The sequence below is a fragment of the Cnephaeus nilssonii genome (genome assembly GCF_951640355.1).
Source record: "Cnephaeus nilssonii genome assembly, chromosome: 21".
NCBI classification, from domain to species: domain Eukaryota; kingdom Metazoa; phylum Chordata; class Mammalia; order Chiroptera; family Vespertilionidae; genus Cnephaeus; species Cnephaeus nilssonii.
Window position 1 is genome coordinate 35,096,074 of NC_137092.1, and position 24,903 is coordinate 35,120,976.

At 44.5% G+C, this 24,903-nt stretch overlaps 1 protein-coding gene across 1 annotated transcript; it reads left to right on the forward strand.

Moving 5' to 3' along the window:
• Positions 1–114: 114 nt before the first annotated feature.
• On the forward strand, positions 115–24,785 carry ELK4 (ETS transcription factor ELK4). Its single transcript, XM_079762194.1, has 5 exons — positions 115–249; positions 9,827–10,042; positions 13,484–14,323; positions 15,020–15,136; positions 16,991–24,785. The coding sequence occupies exons 2-5, from the start codon at positions 9,836–9,838 to the stop codon at positions 17,087–17,089; spliced, it is 1,263 nt and encodes a 420-aa protein (XP_079618320.1). The 5' UTR covers positions 115–249; positions 9,827–9,835; the 3' UTR covers positions 17,090–24,785.
• Positions 24,786–24,903: the final 118 nt, after the last annotated feature.

The window sequence follows — 24,903 nt, forward strand, 5'->3', positions numbered from 1 at the left end:
GCCCGACGACCGCGTGCGGGGGCGGCAGGGCGGGGCGCAGAGCCGCGGCGGGGCGGGGGCGGCGGGAGATGCGGGCGGCTGCGGGCACCCGGCGGGCTGGGCTCGGCCGCCGCCGCCTTCTCCGGCTCCGCCGCGGGGGTCGCCGTGGCTGCCGCGCCGTCCCCGAGGTCCCGGCGTGAGGAGGCGGCGGGCGGAGAGCAGCGTCCTGTTGGAGACGGAGACCCAGAGGGAGCCCCGCGCGCGTCCTCGGTGAGCGGCGCGCCCCGTCGGGGTCTCGCAGACGCCGCCCTGGGAGCATGGAGTGGGGTCGGGGGGCGGCGGGCTCCCCTGGGACGCTCCCCTGGGACCCTCCCCGGCGCTGCCCCTCGGGGTCCCGCCCTGTCCCGCGGCGCGCACAGGTGGACCCGCGGCGCCCGTCCGCTCCCGTCGCCCCGGATTCGGTCCAGCGGGTCCCGCGGGCGCGGGCGGCGGTGGCTTGTTTGTTTGTTTTGCTGGGGGAGGGGGCGCAGAGCGGGGCCGTCCGACTGTAGTGACAGGAAGTTGGAAACTGAAAGTACAGTAACTCGGCGCTCCCCGGGCCCGTGCGGCTGGCGCTTCCTCCGAACTTTGATCTTCCCCGCGGCGCACGGGCACCCGCTTCCTCCTCTCCGCGAGCTCGCATTCATCCGGTGTCGAGTTTCTTGTCTTTTTCCTGCTTCTCGCGCCTGCGAATCTCCTCCCCCTTCACTTTCCGCTTCACGTGGAGCTGGGCCGGGAGCTTCTTAGTGCCTAGGAAGATCCTTTGGAGTCATCTTTTAGGGGCGGAATATTAACCGGCTCTGCTAGGAAAGAAGAGGTTTTGTTTGGGGGAAGATGCGCGCACAGTTGGCGATTTCCCGGCTTACTGCTATTTGAAGTTTAGGGCGTTTAAATCAAGACTTTGAGCTGTATTCATCAGAACGGTTCAGCCCATCTCTCAGGTGGTTGGGTCAGATCTTCCCTCCACACTGCTTGCAAAACATGGTGCTTCAGCATTTAAGACGGTCAGAGGTGTTTTCGCAACCCCTCCTTCCAGCTCTCTCCTCTTTGATTTTATTTAAGCACTAAAGTTACATAAACATTCCTAGGGAACTATTGTCTTCCAGTTGTATTGTGTTTTATTTTTAAATATATTTTATTGATTTTTTACAGAGAGGAAGGGAGAGGGATAGAGAGTCAGAAACATCGATCAGCTGCCTCCTGCACACCCCCCACTGGGGATGTGCCCGCAGCCAAGGTACTTGCCCTTGACTGGAATCGAACCTGGGACCCTTCAGTCCGCAGGCGGACACTCTATCCACTGAGCCAAACCGGTTAGGGCGCAGTATACTTTTAATAATATTCTCTTAGTTTAGGCTACTGTACAGTTAGACAGCTGGTTACTTTTTGGCAACGACGATGTTTTGATTCAAGACAAGTCTTGATACATTTTATAGTCCGGTGTTTCATTTAAGCAGCCCGCTGAATTTGGAGACATTTCTTTTTCTGGGTCTCAGCTACTGTTTCTGAAAAAAAAGTTGGGCTGTGGGTCACCACAGCAACTGGACTTTGTGTATTACAAACATATTTAGGGTGGAAAAGTTTTCATTTAATAGAGACTTCCTTTCCCTAATAGGTTATTTCAACGTGTTCCCTCTTTCATTTTAGCTCAGGGATTTGTCTACTGTCTTGGAAGTGTTAAGGTAGAATCAATTGTTTTCACCATTTAGCCCCTCAAAAATCAGATTCCTTAATTTGGATCAGGTGTTTCCCTCCCTCATATTTCTAAAAAAAAAAAAAAAACACAACCAAAAAACTTTTAAAACTGTAATTGTAGGAAACTTGAGATTTTCGTGAGAAGAAAAATAAAGGGTTCTTTTTATTAATTTTTTGACTGATAGGTGGCAAGAATAAAAGTATACTTTTTGACTCTTCATTTCACCTTTGTGATTTTAAAATTGTCTTCTGAAATCTTTTTCCTTTAGTTCTCTTTTATGACTGAGGGAATCATTGGATTTCATATTAATAGCACACCTTTAGGAACTAAAATGAAGAGATCCAACTTAACCTTATACCCAGCGGTCCCCCAACTTTTCACACAAGGAATAACCTGGTATCAACATTGAATGAATAAAATGTGTCTTTAAAGTGCCCTCTGAAGATGTCCATTGTATGTCTTTGGTTTGTTTTTTTTTGTGTTTTTTTTTTTTTTTTGCAAAAGTAAATTCTCTTCCAGTACCTCAGTCCAAAACCACAATGCCATTTCTTTTATTCTCAACAGCCTTCTACCCCAGGGACTGTTGAGGGTAGCACCAGCATTTTCCACAGCAGTTAGGTTCTGCCTTAAAACATCAAACAGCTCAGCACGCTCGCTCCCCTAGTAACCAGCCCTGTGAAAGTACAGGCACCTTGGAAACACCTGCACTTTGGGAAGCTCCCCTTTGCTCAGATGGCACCTGCGTGCTCACTGGTGCTGTTGATGCTATTCTGTCTTTGCATGTACAGCTTGGCTGTTATAAATCTGTGGGGCTCCGGCATGATCTACATGAGAGGTATCAAGACTCTAGGATTTGGTTTTGGGACTTTTCCCAAAAACATGGAATTATAGGCACCAAATTTGTAGTAGTCTTTACTTTCTTCCCTTTCCCTCTTCCCTTCTCCCTCCCCCCATCTTTCCATCACCATGATTATTGAATTTGCACATTCACACCCCTCCTATAAGCATTCTTTTAAAAATATATATATTTTTTATTTTTTATTAATTTCAGAGAGGAAGAGAGAAGGGAGAGAGAGATAGTAACATCAATGATGAGAGAGAATCATTGATGGCCGCCTCCGCACGCCCTGTACTGGGGCTCGAGACCACAACCCAGGCAACATGCCCTGACTGGAATCGAACCTGGGACCCTTCAGTCCGCAGGCCGACGCTCTGTCCACTGAACCAAACCAGCCAGAGCTATAAGCATTCTTGATAATGAAGATGATATCTGGAATTGTAGAGACTTTTCTTTGGCTTAGCTAAAACTTACTAGGGCAGTGGTTGGCAAACCGCGGCTCGCGAGCCACATGCGGCTCTTTGGTCCCTTGAGTGTGGCTCTTCCACAAAATACCACGGCCTGGGCGAGTCTATTTTGAAGAAGTGGCGTTAGAAGAAGTTTAAGTTTAAAATAATTTGGCTCTCAAAAGCAATTTCAATCGTACTGTTGATATTTGGCTCTGTTGACTAATGAGTTTGCCGACCACTGGTCTAGGGAGTAGTTTTAACAGGTTTAGAGTAACAAGCAATTGTTTAAATGGGAAACACATGTAAGTTAAAAAGTAACTTGCCATGAACGGGCATCAGAAGAAGGCCTCTCTGGTAAACTTGGAGAAATAACAGGGAACCCCCCCCTCCCCTGCCCCCCAGTGCTTGATGGTTAGACTATAAGCCACTATTTGAACGCAGCTTAAGTGAGGTTTGGGGAAACTATGGTTTCTAGTGGGTTTGGTTATTTAGCATTAAAGTAGCACTTCGTAGTTGTGGGTTATTTAGTATCTAATATGTAATAGTTCTTTACAACCGACTGGCCAGGTGTGAATGCTTCTGTCCATGAAGGGGAGTAGTTTCCCTAATGAACAGCAGGTGACCTGTGGTGAAAGGGAGTTGGATTCGTGGCCTCAGCTTCTCCGTGAACTCGGGAACTGTGGGAGGCATCTCCCCCTTTCTGTTCTTTGCTATTTCCCCACCTCTGCTTTTGGATGACGGTACCTCTGTATAACCGGCTTTCAACGTGATAACTCTGAGGGTAGTTGGGGGACATTTTGAATGTCTCAGAAAAGTTATAGAAACCCAAATGTTTTCCACTTAAGGTCCTTATCTCTGCCCTTTTTGGAAGCATGCATGGGTGACTCCTAAGGATCCTGGCCTCTGTGAGTTATACCTTACTAGAGGCCGGGTGCACAAAATTTGTGCACTTGTGGGGGGAGGCCCTCAGCCCAGATTGAGAGAGGGCGCAGGCCAGGCCTAGGGACCCCACCAGTGCACGATCGGGGCTGGAGAGGGACACGGGAGGTTGGCCAGCCAGGGAGGGACAGTGGGAGGGCTCCAGCCCGCCTCCCTCAGTCCCAATCAGCTGGACCCCAGCAGCAAGCTAACCTACTAGTCAGAGTGTCTGCCCCCTGGTGGTCAGTGCACGTCATAGCGACTGGATGACCAGTTGACTGTCTGCCCCCTGTTGGTCAGTACACATCATAGCGAGCAGTTGAGTGTCCTTAGCATATCATTAGCATATTACGCTTTGATTGGTTGAATGGACGACCGGACACTTAGCATATTAGGCTTTTATTATATAGGGTTGGATTGAGCTTCTCAGGCCTACCTTTTGTAATGGTTATAGTATTAGTTTGTTTTTAACATCTGTTGAGATATAATTCACATACCATAAAATTCACCTACCTAGAATGTAAAATTAAATGCTTTTAGTTTATTCACAGAGTTGTGTAACCACCACCACAATCGAAGTTTAGAAAATTTAAATCACTCCATCAGTAGCCACTCTCCACTCTTCTTCCCAACCATCTTCCATCCCTCAGCAACTGGTCTACTTTCTGTGTCTAATAGATTTGCCTATTCTGGACATTTTATATAAATGGGATTACACAATACCTGTCCTTTTGTGTCTGGCTTCTTTCATTTAGCACAATGTTTTCAAGGTTTATCCACGTTGTAGCATGTATCAGTACTTCATTCTGTTTTCTGGCTGGATAATATTCTGCTGTATGATTGTATTACATTTTATTTATACAATTATCAGTTGATGGACATCTGGGTTGTTTCTACTTTTTGGATATTAGGAGTAATGCTGTTGTGAACATTCCTGTACAAGTGTCCGTGTAGACATACATTTCCATTTTTCTTGGGTCTGGAGCAAAGGGTGGAATTGCTGGGTCATGAGGTAGCTCTGTATTTAGCATTTTTAAGAAACCATCAAAACTGTCTTTCCCGTGGCTACACCATTTTACATTCCCACCTGCAATGTATGAGGGTTTCACTTGCTCCACATCCTTGCTAACACTTGTTATTGTCTGTCTTTTTAATTACAGCTGTCCTACTAAGTGTGAAGTGGTATCTAAGGTGGTTTTCATTTTCATTCCCCTAATAGGTAATGATGTTGAGCATCTTTTCATGTGCATATTGGTCATTTGGATATCTTTGGGGAAATGTCTTTTCAAATCCTTTGCCTATTTTTCTGTTTTTTTCTTTAATTGTAAGAGTTCTTTATAATTTTTTTTATATAGGTCTCTATGATTTGAAAATATTTTCCCCATTCTACAGATTGTCTTCTTGATGATATTGTTTGCAGCACAGAAGTTCCATTTTTATTATTATTACTTTAAATAATAATTTATTGTTGAAAGTATTACCTATGTCTCCTTTTTTCTCCCATTGATCCCCTCCAGCCCGCCCCAGGCCCTCACTGCCCCATAGATGCATGGCCTCCTCTGTGTCCATGGGCCATGCATATATGCATACAAGGTCCTTGGTTGATTACCTCCCACCCAACCCACCTCCCCTGCCTTCCCACTGAGATTCCGCCCTCTGATCCATGCTTCCATGTCCCTGCATCCACTCTGTTCATCAGTTTATTTTGTTACTTAGATTTCACATATGAGTGCGATCATGTGATACTTATCTTTCTCTAACTGACTTATTTCATTTAGCATGCTACTCTCCAGGTCCCTCCATGCTGTCTCAAAGGGTAAGAGAGTCTTCTTTTTACTGTGCAGCACAGAAGTTTTGAGTTTTTTGTAGTGTTTTAATGGCTTGACTTAATTGTTTTCAAATCCTATCCCGATTCATTGAGATCTCATTTCTAGATTTAAAGAAGGAAGTTTTTGTTTTTGTGTTGGTATTGTTCAGTTACAGGCTTCTTAGATGTGCTTATATGTATTTGGCCAGAGTTTTTGCCCTAAAGCAGGGGTCCTCAAACTTTTTAAACAGGGGGCCAGTTCACTGTCCCTCAGACCGTTGGAGGGCCGGACTATAGTTTAAAAAAAACTATGAACAAATTCCTATGCACACTGCACATATCTTATTTTGAAGTAAAAAAACAAAACGGCAAAAACACCCGCATGTGGCCCGCGGGCCGTAGTTTGAGGACGCCTGCCCTAAAGAATTCTTCCTGTTAAACAAGGTGTTTTGAAGTTTTATGAAAAAAATAACTTTGTGCAAGCAGTTCCTTGCTGCTCCATTGCCTAACCCAGTGGTTTTCGAGGGGATGGCTTTGCACCCCGGGAGAACATCTGGCAGTGTCTGCGGGCATCTTTGATTGTCACAGTTGGGCAGGAGGTGCTACAAGGCACCTGGTGGGTAGAGGACAGGGATGTTGTTAATGCACAGAACAGCTTCCAGGAACAAAGGATTATCTGGCCCAGAATGTCAGTAGCTGGGAAACTCTTGCCTAACTAGGGAGGTCCTAAAATTTGGGATATTGAAGGATTTTTCAGCTCATGTCTTGATAATCAAATAAAGGTTACTAATCAAATTAAAGGTGGATTGCCCCGGCCAGTGTGGCTGGGTTGGTTGGGCGTGGTACAGTGCAAGGAAAGGTTGCTGTTTGATTCCCGGTTAGGACACGTGCCTGGGGTTGTGGGTTCGATCCCCAGTAGGGGGCGCACAGAGGCAGCCAATTGATGTTTCTCTCTCCCATGGATGTGTTTGTCTCTCCCTCTCCCTTCCTCTCTCTCTAGAAATTAACAAACGATTCATAAATAAATAAATAAATAAATAAATAAATAAATGGCGGATCTATGTGGAGGAAATCCCTGTGGGCAGTTAGATGGTGACAGAATTTGCAGGTTAAATCAGGGAACATTTTGCCCAATTTTCAGTGCTGCCAATTTATATGTAAATTATAGTTATCATAATGGAAACCATTTGAAGGGGAAATACCAGTGGAACAGAAGTAGATTATTCTATACCCCCGGGCCACACTGAGACACACACATACACATCCTGGCAAATAAATCAACTGGGCTGATTAAGATAGATGCCGAAATGGTGGTCTCCTCAGAGAATACGACAATGAGCTTGTACGATAAATTTAATAACAGTGATACTCTAGTGATTGGCAGGCATCAGGCTGCTCCTGTAATTTATGGAACTGGCTTTGTCTCCCAAGCAAGACCTCCCTTAAGCAGTGTGGCATGATTGAGCGTGTAGACTCTGGATTCCACTGCCTAGGTTTAAGTCTCAGCTCCATCATTTGCTTGTGTGATCTTAGACAAATTATTTAGCTCTTTTATGAATCGGGTTTTTTTTCTGTCTTTATTATTAAAGTATTACCTGTGTGTCCTTATCCTCCTGTGTGTCCTTATCCTCCCATTGCCTCCCCACTCCCCCACTCATGCCCTCACTCCCCTGGTGTCTGTGTCCATTGGTTAGGCTTATATGCATGCATGTAAGTCCTTTGGTTGACCTCTCCCCCTTACCCCACCTTCCCCTACCTTCCCTCTGAGGTTTGATGATTCTCTGTCTCTGGATCGGTTTTTGTTCATCAGTTTATATTGTTCATTATATTCCACAAATGAGTGAGATCATGTGATATTTATCTTTTTCTGACTGACTTCTTTCTTTCTTTTTTTTTTTTAATACATATTGATTTTTCTTTTTTACAGAGAGGAAGGGAGAGGGGATAGGCAGTTAGAAACATCGGTGAGAGAGAAATATCAATCAGTTGCCTCCTGCACACTCCCTACTGGGTATGTGCCCGCAACCAAGGTACATGCCCTTGACCAGAATCGAATCTGGGACCCTTGAGTCCGCAGGCAGATGCTCTATCCACTGAGCCAAACCGGTTAGAGCTCTCTCACTGCTTTTAATATTCTCTCTTTGTCTTTTGCTCTTGGCATTTTAATTATGATGTGTCTTGGTGTGGTCCTCTTTGGATTCCTTTTGTTTGGGACTCTCTGTGCTTCCTGGACTTGTAAGTCTATTTCTTTCACCAGATGGGGGAAGTTTTCTGTCATTATTTCTTCAAATAGGTTTTCAATATCTTGCTCTCTCTCTTCTTCTGGCACCCCCATAATTCAGATGTTGGTACGCTTGAAGTTGTCCCAGAGGCTCCTTACACTATCTTCATATTTTTGGATTCTTTTTTTCTTTTTTCTTTTCCGGTTGGGTGTTTTTTGCTTCTTATATTTCAAATCTTTGACTTGATTCTTGCGATCCTCTAGTCTGCTGCTGGATCTCTGTATATTATTTTTTATTTCAGTCAGTGTATGCTTAATTTCTAGTTGGTCTTTTTTCATATCCTCAAGGGTCTCACTAAATTTATTGGCCTTTTCTAGAAAATTCTTGAAAAACCTTTTAACTGTGGTTTTGAACTCTATATCCAGTCATTTGCTTTCCTCCATTTCTTTCATTTGTGACCTGTTTATTTGTTTCCACATTTTGGCTGCTTCCCTGAGTTGATGTAGTGGCTTTGTGTGCTAGGTGTCCTATATGGCCCAGTGGCTCAGCCTCCCCAGTTACCTGAGGTGGACACTCTTGGTGCACCCCTCTGTGGGCTGTGTGCACCGTCTTGTTGTATTTAAGCCTTGATTGTTGTTGGTATCATTGGGAGGAATTGACCTCCAGGCCAATTGGCTGTGAGGATCAGCTGTGTCTACGATGGGAGAACTGTGCTGGAGACACCCTTATGAGGCAAAACTTGCTTCAGTGGGGCTTTGGTGCCCCCTGAGTGTGTCCTTATGGATCTGAGGAGTTGTAATCTGGATGGTCCTACTCTGACCTCTGGGTACACTGGCTCTTGGATCTCCAAGGAGGTGCTAATTTAGCCTCTGCCTGAGGCCACCCAGCAAGAGCTATGGAGAGATCTGCAGATTCCTCTTCTTTGTTTGGGTTTCGGAGGTGCCCAGATGCGGCCCAGCTGTGAAGCAGTGCAAGCTGCTGCAGGGCCTTGGGCCTTCTTTTGGATGTTCTGGGTCTCTCTGACTCAGCTGCAGTTTGTTAGGTAAGTTTAGAATTCAAAGGACCAGGCCATTCATAGGCAAAAGCCTCTGCGCACAGTTTGGATGGGGCAGAGTCTCAGGGCGTAGCAAACAGCAATGGCTTCCCGTCAGCCCTGCCCGGGTCTCAGTGTCCCTTGGTAATCGCTGCAAGAACCTCTGAGAGAAAGCCTCCCTCGAGTTCTGCCTGCTGCCAGACAGTCCAGTTTCTCCCTGAATGGGTCCCCAGAGTCTCGCCCAGAACTGGAGTTCAGAGCAGTCGGGAGCTTTTGTCTCCCTCCTGCTTAAAAAAGACAGCCGTGTACTCAGTTGCCAGCCCTCTCCGCGTGTGAGCCTCCGTACCTCTGCCTTTACTTCCACAGCTCCTCTGAGTCTCAGTGTGCTTTTCTCTTCCCTTCCCACTCAGCCAGCCTTCCTGTGGTTCTGGATGATGTCCGTTTTGTCTTTTAGTTGTAGTTTTGAAGTTGTTGGGCAAGGCAGCAAATTCAGGTGTTTACCTATGCCGCCATCTTGGTTTCACCTCTGGGTTCTCTATTCATATAGACATTGGTCTATATGTCTGTTCTTGTGCCAGGACCAGGCAGTTTGGAGAACAGTGGCTTTGTAATACAGCTTGATATCTGGTATTGAGATTCCCTCCTACTTTGTTCTTCTTTCTCAGGATTGCTGCAGCTCTTTATGAATCAGCTTTTCCATAAATAAAATAAGGCTGCAATCATGTCTGCTGTGGGGATGAACAGAAGTCATATATTTGGAGCACTTAAAACCGTGCCTGATAGACGGTGATCTGGGAGCGTCAGCTGTTAATGTTGTTGTGTCTCTCCCTGTGTATCTCTTTCAGCTCATTGCTATGGACAGTGCTATCACCCTATGGCAGTTCCTCCTTCAGCTCCTGCAGGAGCCTCAGAACAAGCACATGATCTGCTGGACCTCTGACAATGGGGAGTTCAAGCTTTTGCAGGCGGAAGAGGTGGCTCGGCTCTGGGGGATTCGCAAGAACAAGCCTAATATGAACTACGACAAGCTCAGCCGAGCCCTCAGATACTATTATGTAAAGGTAATACACGTCCACCCGAGAACAAGAAGCGTTGCTTCTCTTCTGTTCAGGTTATAGGTACTAAGATGTTGGTTGATTTAATTTTTAAAAATCTATATATATAAAAGCCTAAGCGACGGTTACGACGGGACGACCAGAATGACCGGTTGCTATGACGCACACTGACCACCAGGGGGCAGACACTCAACACAGGAGCTGCCCCCAGCCCACAGGCCCCGATCACTAATGGGGCCTGCCGGCCAACCTCCAGGTCCAGCCCCCCCCCCCCCACCCCCCCGTCGGCAGGCCCTGATTGCCTGATGGGGGCTGGGCCCCCGGGCTGGGACAGGGGAACCTGGGGTGGGTGGCGGCAGATGCAGCCTCTTTCCCAGGGGCCAAGGGCCAGCTCCCTCCTCAGGGCTGGCAGCCAACCTCCCAGGCCCCTTTCCCCCCTCCACCCCTCCCCCCAGCCAGCAAGTCCCAATTGGCCCACTGCCCACCCGCCATGGTGGTGGTTGCATCCTCCCCTCGGCTGGCAGGTCCTGATCGCCCAATTGGGGCCGGGCTCCTGGGCTGGGACAGGGAACCAAGGGTGGGTGGTGGCAGATGTGGGTGGCAAAGGAAGGATGAGGGGGGGAGACAGGGAACCATGTGGTGGCGGAGCGTGGGTGGCAAGGGAAGGAGGAGGCGGGGAGGTGGGGGACCTGATCAGCCCGGATCATCAGCCAGGCCTGGGGACCCCACCTGGGCATGAATTTCGTGCATCAGGCCTCTAGTTGAGATATAATTGAAATATGTTAGTTTCAGGTATACAACATAATGATTTGATACTTGTTTCCATTGCGAAATGATCACTGTCCTGGTTTATTTTAATCTAATTTATTTTATAACTTGAGCAGTTTGGAATTAGGATGGAGGCTGGAAATGTTCCAGTTGTCTTTCTGCAAACTGTTATTCAGTACCCCACCCTCATTGCACCTATCTTATTCCAAACAGTTGTCTGGAAAAGTAAGGATAGGGTTGAAATAAGGAAAAGGAAATCTAAGATTCTTGAGGATAAATATTATTTTGTATATCATGATTTACTTTAAAAATTGCCATAGATACTTGTTTCTTAGATTTACTTAGTTTTTACTTTTTTAATTTAATCCAGAGAACACAATTAATGCATGCCTGTTTACCCATAGAATTGATTTCCTAGTTAAAATTTTATTAAATTTCTCATTTTGAATACACTTTGGGCCCTGAGGTAAAATAAATGACTCAAATGGATAGAACTGGAATGAGTAGCTGAGATCTTTATTTCTTTCACCTTTAAGTGGTTGGTCTTATCAGCTTTGCTGTCTGAGACATGAGTAAAAACAACTACTGGAATTTTTGAAGGAAGTAGGAACCTTAGTGGAAGTGATGTTTTCAATTCCTTTTTGCTTACTCAGCATGTGTATGGCTTGTACCTTTGGACTTATTTTAGATTGTGTGTAGGTCAGCGATTTTTGACAATACAGATAATTGGTTGAGAGTGTTAAGCAATTAAAGTCAGCTGTTATGTAATGTATTCAGTTCAGTTGTTAATACGACACGTAAATGTCCTTAACTTACGCTCCACAACAGTAGGCACTGTGTTGAGCATGACTAGATAACTTAGATGATATCAGATGAATTTGAGGCTTGAAGTAAACTGCTTGTCACACAGAGGACACCATTAGGTCCGTTTTTTCACGCGCTACGCGAGATGAGATCATAAGAAAGTATAAGAATGCTTTTTTTTTTAAATAAATCTTTATTGTTCAGATTATTACAATTGTTTCTCCTTTTTTTCCCCCCATCACCCGGTTACCTCCCCCCCTCCCGTTGTCCTTATCCATAGGTGTATGATTTTTGTCCAGTCTCTTCCCATACCCCCCACACAGACACCCCTTTCCCCCTGAGAATTATTAATCCACTCCCATTCTATGCCTCTGATTCTATTATGTTCACCAGTTTATTCTGTTCCTCAGATTTTTAATTCACTTGATTTTTAGAATCACTTGTTGATAGATATGTATTTGTTGTTCATAATTTTTATCTTTACTTTTTTCTTCTTTTTCCTCCTTTTAAAGAATACCTTTCAGCAGCCTCTCTAATAAACTGGTAATATGCAAATTAACCATCACTCCGCTACATAAGCCACGCCCACCAGCCAAGCCACGCCCACCAGCCAATCAGGGCGAGTATGCAAATTAACCCCAATCCAAGATGGCTACAGCCACAGTGAGCAAGGTTTCCCAGGTAACAGAGCAAGCCAAGCTTTCCATAGCCGTTGCAGGCCTAAGCCTCCACTCAAGCTACAAAGTTTCAATTATAGAAGGTAAACAAATTCAAACAAATGGCGGCAGAATGGAGCTTGAGAGAGCAGGCCAGGGTTGCCGGCGGCAACAGGGGAAGCAAAGCTTTCCGCACACCCTGGCCAGGCTCACCCGCTTAAGTGTACAAAGTTTCAATTGTAGAAGGTGAATTAACTGCCACAGAGATGGCTGCCGCCCCGGAGGGAGCAGCAGGCTTGGCTCCACTCCAAGCTACAAAGTTTCAATTGTAGAAGGAAAATAAATTCCAGATACCAGGGCCTCCCCTTGGGTTGCCAAGGGGTGTGGCCGGCCTGCAAACCACCACAGGCCCCTCGCTCAGGCCGCTCCATGCCCCAAGGGAACCCCACCCTGATCTGGGACACCCTTCAGGGCAAACCAGCTGGCCCCCACCCGTGCACCAGGCCTCTATCCTATCTAAGAAAAGAGTAATATGCAGATTGATCATCACTGCAACACACAATATAGCTGCCCCCATGTGGTTAAAGATCCTGCCCCCATGTGGACACAAGATGGCCACCACAAGATGGCCAGCAGGAGAGGGCAGTTGGGAGGCACCCGGCCTGCAAGGGAGGGCAGTTGAGAGGGACCAGGCTTGCAAGGGAGGGCAGTTAAAGGTGATCAACCCTGCAGGAGAGGGCAGTTAGGGGTGACCAGGCCGGCAGAGGAGGGAAGTTGGGGGCAAACAGGCTGGCATGGGAGCAGTTAAGCATCAACCAGGCTGGCAGCGGAGTGGTTAGGGGGTGATCAGGCTGGCAGGCAGAAGCGGTTAGGGGCAATCAGGAAGGCAGGCAGGCAAGCAGTTGGGAGCCAGCAGTCCTGGATTGTGAGAGGGCCTAAACGGGCAGTCGGACATCCCTCCAGGAGTCCCAGATTGGAGAGGGTACAGGCTGGGCTGAGGGACAATCCCCCGCCGTGCACGAATTTCGTGCACCGGGCTTCTAGTTTCATATAATACTGGTTTGGTGGTGATGAACTCCTTTAGCTTTTTCTTATCTGTGAAGCTCTTTATCTGCCCTTCAATTCTGAATGATAACTTTGCTGGGTAGAGTAGTCTTGGTTGTAGGTTCTTGCTATTCATCACTTTGAATATAAGAATGCTTCTTGTATTTATCTACAGAATATCATAAAGAAAGTGAATGGTCAGAAGTTCGTGTACAAGTTCGTGTCTTACCCGGAGATTCTGAGCATGGACCCGATGAAGGTGGGCAGGATTGAGGGAGACGGTGAGGCCTCGAGCGCCGGGGAGGTCGGCGGCGGTTCCAGAGAGGTGGAGAGCGGAGGGAAGGAGAGGCCCCCGCAGGCCGGCGCCAGGGCCTCGAGCCGCAATGACTACATACACTCCGGCTTGTATTCTTCGTTTACCCTCAACTCTTTGAACGCCTCCAAGAGGAAACTCCTCAAGTCTATAAAGATTGAGAACCCAGCTGAGAGATTGGCAGAGAAGAAATCCCAGAAGCCAGCACCGTCCGTCATTAAATTCGTAACGACACCTTCCAAAAAGCCCCCAGTGGAACCCGTCGCCGCCACCATTTCCACGGGCGCCAGCGTTTCCCCGTCTTCGGAAGAAACTCTCCAAGCGCTGGAGACGCTGGCCTCCCCCAAACTGCCTTCCCTGGAAGCCGCGGCCTCTGCCTGCACACCCGTCCCGTCCCCTTCCTTCCCGGAGCCTCCGCGAACACCCTCCCCACCACTCAGCTCCCACCCGGACATCGACACAGACATCGACTCGGTGGCCTCGCAGCCCCTGGGCCTGCCAGAGAACTCGGCGCTGGAGCCGAAGGACCAGGACCCGGCCTCGCCGGGGAAGGACCGAGCAAACAACTCGTCCAGATCCAAGAAGCCCAAGGGGTTGGAGCTGGCTCCCATCCTCCTGATCACGGGCAGCGACCCCAGCCCCCTGGGCATCCTGAGCCCCTCCCTCCCCACAGCTTCCCTCACGCCAGCACTCTTCTCACAGGTAGCTCTTCCTTTCTCTTCAGTGCCCCCGTGGTTTGCGTTCACTCACCTTCCCGAACAAAGCCAGATTTGTAACCTCAGGTTTTCATTCTGCTCTTTCGGTTTTTAAATGACCCCATGAGAGTAACGCGATCCCTTACCTCAGTTAGGATCGCCAACACAGAAGGTTTGGAGCGCCGTGTTAAATAATTCATTGTTCCACAAGGAAAGAAATACTTTGGTTTTCCACTTCCTTCTATAGAAAATAAGTATTCTCTTTTTTTTTTTTTTTCTTGCTCGTATAAAAATCTTATTAAAAACAAACAGGGATAATCTCAACTTGCTTAAGTATAACATTTCAATGGATGGCTCGCTCACAGACCTCATTATTAAGGAAAAATTACATTTGTGACTCAGTTACCCGTTATTTTTCCATACCTGAATTCAGATTGGTTTTTCTGTTTGAGAAAGACCCTACAAAAAACAGGTTAGAAAATATTTTGACCTTTATCTTTCTTTTTTTTTTTTTTTCCACCTTTATCTTTCTTAAGTTGTAAAAAATAATCTTTGAGTATTTCCTCGTGATAAAATGTCAGACGCGGAGAGATTTATAGCGAAGAGGGCAGTATTTGGGTTCAGGGCTGTTGTTGTATCACCACCAGGATAAAGCATAACCCCGACGCGCCACTCAGTGAATGCTGTGCTTTGTGTGTTGCAGACGCCCATCTTACTGACTCCCAGCCCCTTGCTCTCCAGCATCCACTTCTGGAGCACCCTCAGCCCTGTCGCTCCCCTCAGCCCAGCCAGACTGCAAGGTGCTAACACGCTTTTCCAGGTAAATGGCGTACAGCCCGTCTCTCGTGAGGGGGCATGGTAAACGAAGAAAGAGGCAGGAGCACAGTATCCCCCTCTTCGGTTTAAGCATTATATAAAACTCCTATTTAATAAGTATTCTTTAGTTTTGGTTTTGAATTTCTAAGTGTTAATTTCCTAGCCAGCAAACAGTTCAGATAAATATTCACAGCAAAGTTTCCTTTTCATTGTTGACCATTTACATACATTGGAGTTAGACCAAGAACTGTTCATCACTGTAGTAGATTTTGAGACCACCCAGTTTTTTTTTTTTTTATCATTTTAAACTGTAGAAATCCCTTTTTATTAGGAAAAATATGTATACACATGTATATTTATACAAACACACACACACATATGTGTATATATGTGGAGGGTATTTTGGACATACGTTTCCCCTTTTAACTGAGGATTTTTAAAAAAAAGAGAAAACTCTTGAGATAGTTAGTATATTAAATACTCCCATTTCCCCCTCTGAATATACATTTATTAACATTTTAAATATATTTTTTAAAATGACTATTGTATTATCTCTTAAGCAAGATCTTAGGCAAAGTCTCATAGCTTTTAATTGTTATTTTGCCCAGAACATCTAGACTTTATAACTGGTAGGCTTTCTTATGGTTGATTCATTTACTATTCAGGGGTGACTCCCTGGAGGATTTTCTTATGTTTTTGTGATTTAACTCTTCATTACTTCTTTTGAAAATGAAATGTTAAAGAAGAAAATAAATTAAAAACACTCCTACTTCTGCATTTTTTGACAAAAAGTTCTAAATTATTGAGTAGAAAAAGTTGAGACTTTTCCTTGTTTCATTTTTCTTTGCCTCTCGAAAACGGGTGATTGCGTTATAGAGGGATCTGAGACCTTAAGCAAAGTCCTGCTCAGGTAGCTTCGGCCTAGAATCTCCTTCTAGAATTGGCTTCCGAATATATGATGGGGAACCCTTTTCTGCAATGAGCACCCTGTAACTATTTGCACCAGTTATAAATAGAATTAACAGGTGGGTGTCTCTTTCTGGACCTCTTTTTGACAGTCTGCGATTTGCTTTGTAATTGAGTATACTCTGTAGGGTTATTTACCGACCTTTCTAAAACTTTCAACTGAAGTTAAATGCAATCCTGTGCACCTTAGGATATGAGGAAAGGTGTAGGTTTGTGCTTTGCATTCCATCAGGGCAAGCTGGAGAGTTAATATTTAACATTCTTTTCTTTTTCTTTTTAATTTTTATTGATTTCAGAGAGGAAGGGAGAGGGAGAGAGAGAAGCATCAAGGATGAGAGCGGATCATTGATCAGCTGCCTCCTGCATGCCTCACACCGGGGATCGAGCCTGCAACCCGGGCCTGTACCCTGACCCGAACCGAATCGCGACCTCTTGGTTCATAGGTTGACGCTCAACCACTGAGCCATGCCAGCTGAGCAACATTCTTTTCTTTAAAATTTTGTTATGACATCATATTCTTTCATGATAAACAATTACTGCCTTTGTCCTATGAGCCACTGCTGATGGCTGTCATGTTCTGGCTCAGGGAACAGAAGGGACAGAAAATGAACGTTCGGCCCTAACCGGTTTGGCTCAGTGGATAGAGCGTCAGCCTGTGGACTGAAGGGTCCCAGGTTCGATTCCGGTCAAGGGCATGTACCTTGGTTGCGGGCACATCCCCAGTGGGGGGTGTGCAGGAGGCAGCTGATCGATGTTTCTCTCTCATCGATGTTTCTAACTCTCTATCCCTCTCCCTTCCTCTCTGTAAAAAAATCAAATATATTTTTTAAAAAAAGAAAATGAACGTTCGGTTGAGTCAAAGGATGATAATGTATTTTCTTTTCTTTCTCAGTTTCCTTCTGTTCTGAACAGTCATGGGCCGTTCACTCTGTCTGGCCTGGATGGACCTTCCACCCCTGGCCCCTTTTCCCCAGATCTACAGAAGACATAATGGTGCACTTGCAGAAAGAGAGAACCAAGGCATAAAGAAACAGAGGGACACTCCGCATGATTGCCTTAGAAGTGAGCGGCGGACAGTTGCGCAGTGCTGGTAATAGACTCTCGTGATTTTTGCTATTCCCGTCAAAATGCCTTTTTAGGATTCCCTTCCAAGAAGACTCAAGTTGGACTGTGTTTAACAATGCCTTAATTGGAGTCTGAACTCCACCTCCCTCTTTTTCTTTCTTTTGTTTTTCTAACAAATACTTGAGCTTTGTGTTAAGGAAATGTTTGGTGGGGTTTAGCAGCTAGCTGTTTTGCCAGAGCAGTTAAGAACAAAGTTATTCCTTCTGCCTTATTGGGACCCTTTGGTCAGGAAAAAAAAAATTATGCTTTGAGCATATTATTTAAAGAAATACGAGTTAAATGAAATTGGCCATATCTCTAAGACTAAGTGTGCTTTGTTGGGTAACGAGAAGTGAGCTGTGCATAAGCAGGAGAGGAAAGAGACATTTCTGTTCACACGGAGGAAGACTGGGGCTGGTTCTGGATTGCTGTGGAGTCTGACCTATGAGAAGCAACTCTGCAAAAGCGCATCCTACTTACGTTTGTGCAGGAGGGTCTCTCAGCCACACGGGTGTGATCTTGTCTGGGCCTGTCTACAGAGCATGGGGCTAGTCCGTTTCAGCGGAGGGAGACTTTTAAACCTGGGGTTTAAAACTGTTTGCAGCAGCCAGTGAGAATAGGGGGCCCCGTCTCCAGCACAGAAAAGTTGGCTGCTCGCGGGGTGCTCCCGTTCCACATCCGTGGGCGACAGCACGGTAGAGGACCGCTTTTAGGAGAAGCAGCCCGGGTTTTGAGACTTAGAGGCATCTCTGAGTGAAAGACCCAGGTGAATAACTTGAAACAGCATCTGTGGCCTTTCCCAGTTCGCGGATACATCCCTGCATGAAGGACGCTTTCTCGTTTCTGTTCCTTGCACCTCATTTTCTACCGTATGTTGCTCTTCTTTTAAATGTGAGGTTGAGAGAGGCCGTGACAGTTTTGAAGATGTAATTAGATGAAAAACCTCCAAATCCGTAGTGAGGTAAAGGTGTGCTGATGTCTTTGAATAGTTCTTTTTAAATTAGGGAGGAGCAGAATTCCTTTGGGAATTCTCATGCATAGGAATTAGATGGTTCCTATGAGTAGGGGAAAATTTGGGCCTTTGTCTCTACAGTACCAAGTTTATAAAATACTCCTTTGTGGTAATCAGTGCCAGCTTTGTTGATCCCCCAAACTGAATTGATACCAACGTCTCAGTGGAATCTTTTGAAAATCTTGGCCTTAAAGTCCAAGATTAGATAGTATATGTGGCCCCCCCTCCGCGCCCCCCCCCCGCACCGCTCTGTCCCATTAAACTAGTCTTTTACCCCTAGAAATAGTTCCTATAATTCAATCGCATGAACTAAATGGAATGAGGGAATAAAGAACTGAGGGCTCAAAAGGACCCTGATACAAACCAGCACCTTCCAGGTGTACAGTCTGTAAGTGTGTTTACACCCAGGGAGGAGGAGTGCTCGTGAAAGACGGCTGTGCTCGGCAGTGGTAGCGGAGGGACGGTATTCAGCGAGCTACCTTTGCATTCGGAGCGTGGGAGACCCATTCCTGCTTCCTCGGGGGCTCAGCCGGAAGGCCCGTTCCTGAGACGTGCAATAGCCGTGTTGAGAGGTCGTGGTGTTCAGTAGTGATGGGGACAGAGTTCCCGGACATCCCCCCCACCTTGCATCGTTTAGTCCGCATGCCTGTTTGAAAGTGGACTTCTCAGCAGCACTTTGGAATAGTTTTATTAGGTTGATTAACATTTTGTACATTAAATAAGTAAATTTTTTAAAAATATATATTTTATTGATTTTCTTACAGAGAGGAAGGGAAAGGGATAGAGAGCTAGAAACATCGAAGAGAGAGAAACATCGATCAGCTGCATCCTGCACCCTCCCCACTGGGGATGTGCCCGCAACCAAAGTACATGCCCTTGACCGGAATTGAACCTGGGACCCTTGAGTCCGCAGGCCGACGCTCTATCCACTGAGCCAAACCGGTTAGGGCAATAAGTAAATATTGATGGGTTGACTGAATTAGATATTTAAAATTGTGAAAGCACAAAAAATATCCTTTGGAATTAAAGGAGAAAAGCCATTGGTTTGTTTCCCCAGATGCTCTCTTTAATAATTAACTGTTTCAGCACAGCGGTGCCTGGGAAGCGAGGACACCATTGCAACTGAGTCAGAGCAACTTCCTAGGAACGAGTGTTGGTGAACCCTCGGTCCATAAACCTATCCTGGAGGCCCCTGAGTGGTGTGGGCCTCTCAGAGGCTGATGGTGACCTGCTTTCTCTGTGAGATCAATTAACCTGGGGAAGCTTGTGTGTGTGTGTGTGTCCTTTTTTAAATGAAAGTTTACAACCTTAGCTCAAGTGTCTGAGACTGTTCTATTTGTAAACTACCTCCTCCCTGGAGAAGTCACAGCTTCCTATTTTTTTGAACATCCATGGAGTGACATACCACTGCGGACCAGTACACTGGAGAGACTTCCATTTTGGTAGCTGTCGCTGGTGTCCATCACGAGTCACTTTGCCAGGATGACTGTTGGTGGGCAAAGGCAGCCCAAGTTAAGATCGGGGAGCAGGCTGCACGAGTCTTGGAGCCATCTGCCGCGATTATCCTAGCTCTCCGTCTGCTCTGGTCCATATCTACTCAGTTGTTTGCTGGAAACTGTTTAACTGCCAGGCTCTCTGAAGGGGAAAAGAAGCCCTTATATGTAGCATTTGCTGATTCCCATGTGCGAGGTCTCCCCACAGGGCTGATTTTAGCTACCGCATTGGAGCTGGGAAGGGATGCGCCCCTCAGCCAGCAGCCCGCTGCCTTCATTCCGCCCTGGGGTGGTGGATTTTCACATAGCTTCTAAAACATTCTTTTTTTCTTTTTTTTTTCATATGCTGATTTTTAAAAATACGAAATTAAAACCACATGTCTGACTTCAGTAATCTTCTTTTTCATGGTCTGTCACAGTGCTTTTGTGATGTTAGATTCCTCATGGCGTATTTTGTGTGTTCAAACAAAGGTGGAAACTGCCATTGATTTTTTTTAAATTTATACATAATGAGAATCCAGAAACCCTCAAAAGGTCAACCTTCAGCTTCTTAGAGTTAAAATATAGGTTTAATTTTTCTTATTTTTATGGTTAAAAAATAAGTTTAATTCTTTTTCTTCAAATTTTGATGGGAAAAGTAAGCTCATGAGCCTATACTTTATAGTAAAAGGGTCTGGATTTAAATATACATATATATTTAATTGATTTCGGAGAGGGAAGGAGAGGGAGAGAGAGATAGAAACATCAATGATGAGAGAGAATGATTGATCAGCTGCCTCCTGCACGCCTCCCACTGGGGATCGAGCCTGCAACCCAGGCATGTGCCCTTGACTGGAATTGAACCCAGGACCCTTCACTCTGCAGGCTGACACTCTGTCCACCGAGCCAAACCAGCTAGGGCTGGATTTTTTTTTAAACTGGAAGAATTTCTTAAAGATTTATGTACTATGTTAGAGATTTAAAAGAGGCAGGACTATTTATCTGATACAGTTTCTAGCTTCTCCATATTATGTGTCACTTCAGCTTTCTGTTGCTACTATTACTTCAGTTCCCTTCACATCTGGCAGTGTATGACATCATCAAGTGACATTGTTTCATCCTGACCTCAGAATGTGTGTTATGATTCTAAAGTTCTAAAGGCAGTTTTGTGTGTTTCTAGTGAATTTAAGCACATTAGAGACACTCATTGGCATTTCAGAAAATCAGTCTCCAGCCTTTTTGACCATACACCTTGATCAGTAAAAGTTTTTTTCACACAAATTCCCTCTTGCAAATTCATACCTGTTAAGTTATATACCGCTATACTAAAGTAATATGTACATAAGACATACACAAAAACAGAAATAGGATGGCATAAAAAGTAAGTCTTGAGGCCCTGGCAGGGTGGCTCAGATGGTTGGAACTTCGTCCCGCACACCAAAAGATGGCAGGCTCGATTCCCAGTCAGGGCCCATACTTAGGTTGTGGGTTCGATCTCTGGTCGGGGCGAGTGCAGAGGCAACCAATTTGATGTTTCTCTCACATCCACGTTTCTCTTTCTCTCCCCCTCCCTCCCTCTAAAGAAAAAAAAAAAAAGTAAGTCTTGAGTAGAAGTTCTATTTCTTCCTGCACTGGTGGCTTGTCTGGCCACATGCACTCTAAGGACCACTGACTCAGGATATGCTTCTCAGTCTAATATTGAAAACAAAAAACAAAAACAAAAACCAACCGTGGATGGTTTTGTTGGATGTAGAGAAATCCTTTACATATTTGATCTGATTTTCATGTAAAATCTCTCATAGTGATTTGGAATTTTTCAGGAGAGCTTGTCATCAACTTTCTGAAATTTCATATTCTTTTTCATAAGTTACCAAGTAACCCATTACCAAATGTTTTCCAGAGCTTCATGCATATTGTTTTGGACAGATACCTCTTTTTCCTTCAGAGTAGGTGTAACTCTATCATGTACTTTTATTTTACTAATCTGCTTACAAACTTCTCTGGCCAAATTAGTATTATATTTTACCAACAAATTCAGAATTATTTTGAGTTGCTTTATGTTACAATACATAGTACCCTCCATTTTATTGCTGCATTAGTAAGTTTTTCTTCTCTTTTTCTTTGTAACATTTCAGCATCTGAAGAAATACCTTTCTTTTTTCTTTTTTTTTAAAATACCTTTCTTGATGGGCCTGTTCTCTTTGTCACCTCATTTATTTTACTTACCCGTGCCGGAAAGCTAGGACTGTGCCGAGGAGGCACCATTCTTAGGTGTGTCAACAGGTGTAGAGACAAATGCAGGTCTCGGAGCAGAAACCTGGGGCTCTGAAGGATTACCAAACCAATAGGAAAGTTAAAAGACGCATGATATATGCAGTCTGTTATCTGAGGGTGTGACAGAATATATCGTTTCTAAAAAGGAATCAAGAAGTTAATTAATCCATCGTAGTGAAGTGGAGGTAAACCACAGTTGTGTTTCTTTAGCAGGTACTCTGACCAGAGGATGGGTTCTATGGAAAGTATTTTGTTAAGTTACCTTCTCGATTTGGGGTCAGCAAGTAAACGTGTTATTATTGTTTTTAAATCTGCAGGCATAGCCTGCAACAAGGTGCTCTGTCATTCCTCTGAGGTCAGAATTCTGCTTTCCGAAGCCAATGTTTTCATCTTAGGATCTGGAAATCTTGTGGATGGTAGTGTATTAAGCAAAGAAGGCGGTTTGATTTCATTTCTCATACTTGGTGGAACCTCTTATATATAAAAATCAAGTTTTGACCTGTAAACAGAGCAGATCTGAAAGGTGAGTTGTTGATGTAGTATAAATATTCCATTGGAAGCTGCCAGGTTCTTCCAGCTATTTTTCGGGGGGGGGGGGGGGGGGGAGGGAAATTGCCGCAGACTGACAGCCTGTCAGAATATAGCAGTTTCTCGGTGCTGCCATTCACGCTCAGCCATTGTGAAAGCTGGGATCCAGAGTGGTCTGTGGACAGGGAAATGATGGCTTTAAGCTTTCTTTAGAAACCAGAAAATTCAAGTTGTCGTTAACATAATATAAAATGAAACCTTTAACAAGAAAATTCATGAGGGATACAATCAAACATAGTAAATTGCTTGAACTTTAGTCTTTTGAGTATAATACACATCAGGAAGTTTTATGAGGTTTAAAATTTTATTTTTAAATATTTAATTAGGAGACTAGAGCATTTCTTCCCAAGTGTCCTGATTTATTGGCTGAGTACATGTATGTGTATGTGTATATATTGACTCTGTGTGTGTGTGTGTGAATCTGTTTTTCAGAGGAACCATTTATTATTCATCCTCTAGGATGGCTCCTGGGCTATTTTATACTAAAACTTAAAAGAAATTGGCGCACTTTGCAATTGCCACTTTTTAAAAATCAATGCCTTGCACATTTCAGTTTTTTAAAATGCGTAGACTCATAAGCCTTAAAGACTAACTGCTTGCCAATATTTTAGAACTACAGCGCCGTATGTGACATATGTTAAAGTCATCTTAATCTGTTCTCTTCTGTATTATTGAGCAAATAAGTATGTCCTTTCTTAAAATTTCTACATTTACTTTTGCTTTTGTGTAAAACCCTTATTACATTGGGTTCTAAGTTTCTCAGAGTAGAGGTTTATACTGTAATATTTCTGAAGTACTGATTTGCCCATGGATTGATATAATAGTGGAGGAATTCTGACATTGTAGCTTCATTTAACCTCTTAAACCAGGGGTCCTCAAACTTTTTAAACGGGGCCAGTTCACTGTCCCTCAGACTGTTGGAGGGCCGGACTATAGTTTTAAAAAAACTATGAACAAATTCCTATGCACACTGCACATATCTTATTTTGAAGTAAAAAAACAAAACGGCAAAAACACCCGCATGTGGCCCGCGGGCCGTAGTTTGAGGACGCCTGTCTTAAACTGTACGTAGTAAGTATTAGAAACCTCAGAGTATCTTGGGCTGAATGTTCTCAACTTTGCCTTGTTTTCCATTTCATAAGGGCCCATGCTGGTTCTTGTCCCTCCTGAGGATTATGAGCGGTGCTAGGACAGGCCTGGGGTCTTCTGGACGGGGGTGGGGTGCCCTGTGGCTGCGCCAGAGTTCTAGCCAATGCGATCATTAAAGTATGCCTGGAGTTCAGGGGTGGGAATGCCAAATATTGGTATTAATTCACGTGGCACTTTTTTGGGGCACCATTATTAGCACTGTTTTGTTTTTAATAACTGGAAGCACTTAATGATTATTTTGTTTAATTCCAACTTATGGATGTTAAGAGTCAGGGAATTAAAGCTTATTTCTCATTTATGTTTTCTGGAACTTAAGACTGTTTGGAGAAGGGGTAAATGGATTGCCGTCCTTCTAGGCTCTGTAGGTGTGCTCTTTTGCCTAGGATGTTTTAAATAACTTACAAGCTTTTAATATTCTGCTTGGTAGAAATGTATGACTTTTGATGATTTGCAATTGGTAGATTATACTCAACTTTGTAAACTCTTCAGTTTTAAGTTTCTTTTCTGTTTAATCATGGTTGTTTACTGTCTGTTATTTAGGGGGTGCAGTTCCTTTTAAGACATTTCATTTTTTGTTTTGTTTTTGAGGACTGTAGTACCAGTGGCCTTCGTATGTACATTATATTCATTGCTTATGTGGTAAAGTAGCATATTTGATGAACTTCCCTGCTCCGTATCAGTGAAATTAAGATGCAGATAGAAAGCAATACAATTACTGTTTTATTACTTAAGGCCTATTTATCCCGTTTGGCCATTCAGTTGTCTCTAATTATAGTCATATCTGTTTTTTCACTTTTGCCTTGTGGCAGTTTCGTTTATCTTTGTGGGTAGGGAAGGTTATATATGAAACTCAATCCAGTCATTTTGCTACTGGTTAGCTTTGGTTTGAGGCAATAAAATTTTACTAAAATTAGTTTTTTTAAATTATGCCCTTTAAGTCACCAAATAATCAAGTTGGCTAAAAATAAAGTGTTTAACTTTGTATTTTGAAGAACAAACAATTTTTAAATGAGTTCTACTGGATCTTCAGTGTTGACATCACTTGAAAATTAAAAATGGTGTTAAATAATAAACTTTTAACTTCCATTCACCCAATCGGTAATTCAGAAGAAAAGTCTGCTGTGGCATTAACACAGAAGAGATGTGTTTTTTTCTGTCAGTGTAGTAAGAACTTGGCAGGGTGCTCTCCTTAAACCTAGATCAGCT

Coding starts and splice junctions, on each gene's coding strand:
- ELK4 (XM_079762194.1), top strand. CDS start 9,836: ATGGACAGTGCTATCACCCTATGGCAGTTCCTCCTTCAGCTCCTGCAG. Junction 10,043..13,483: donor TCAGATACTATTATGTAAAG/GTAATACACGTC, acceptor ATTTATCTACAG/AATATCATAAAGAAAGTGAA. Junction 15,137..16,990: donor GTGCTAACACGCTTTTCCAG/GTAAATGGCGTA, acceptor TTTCTTTCTCAG/TTTCCTTCTGTTCTGAACAG.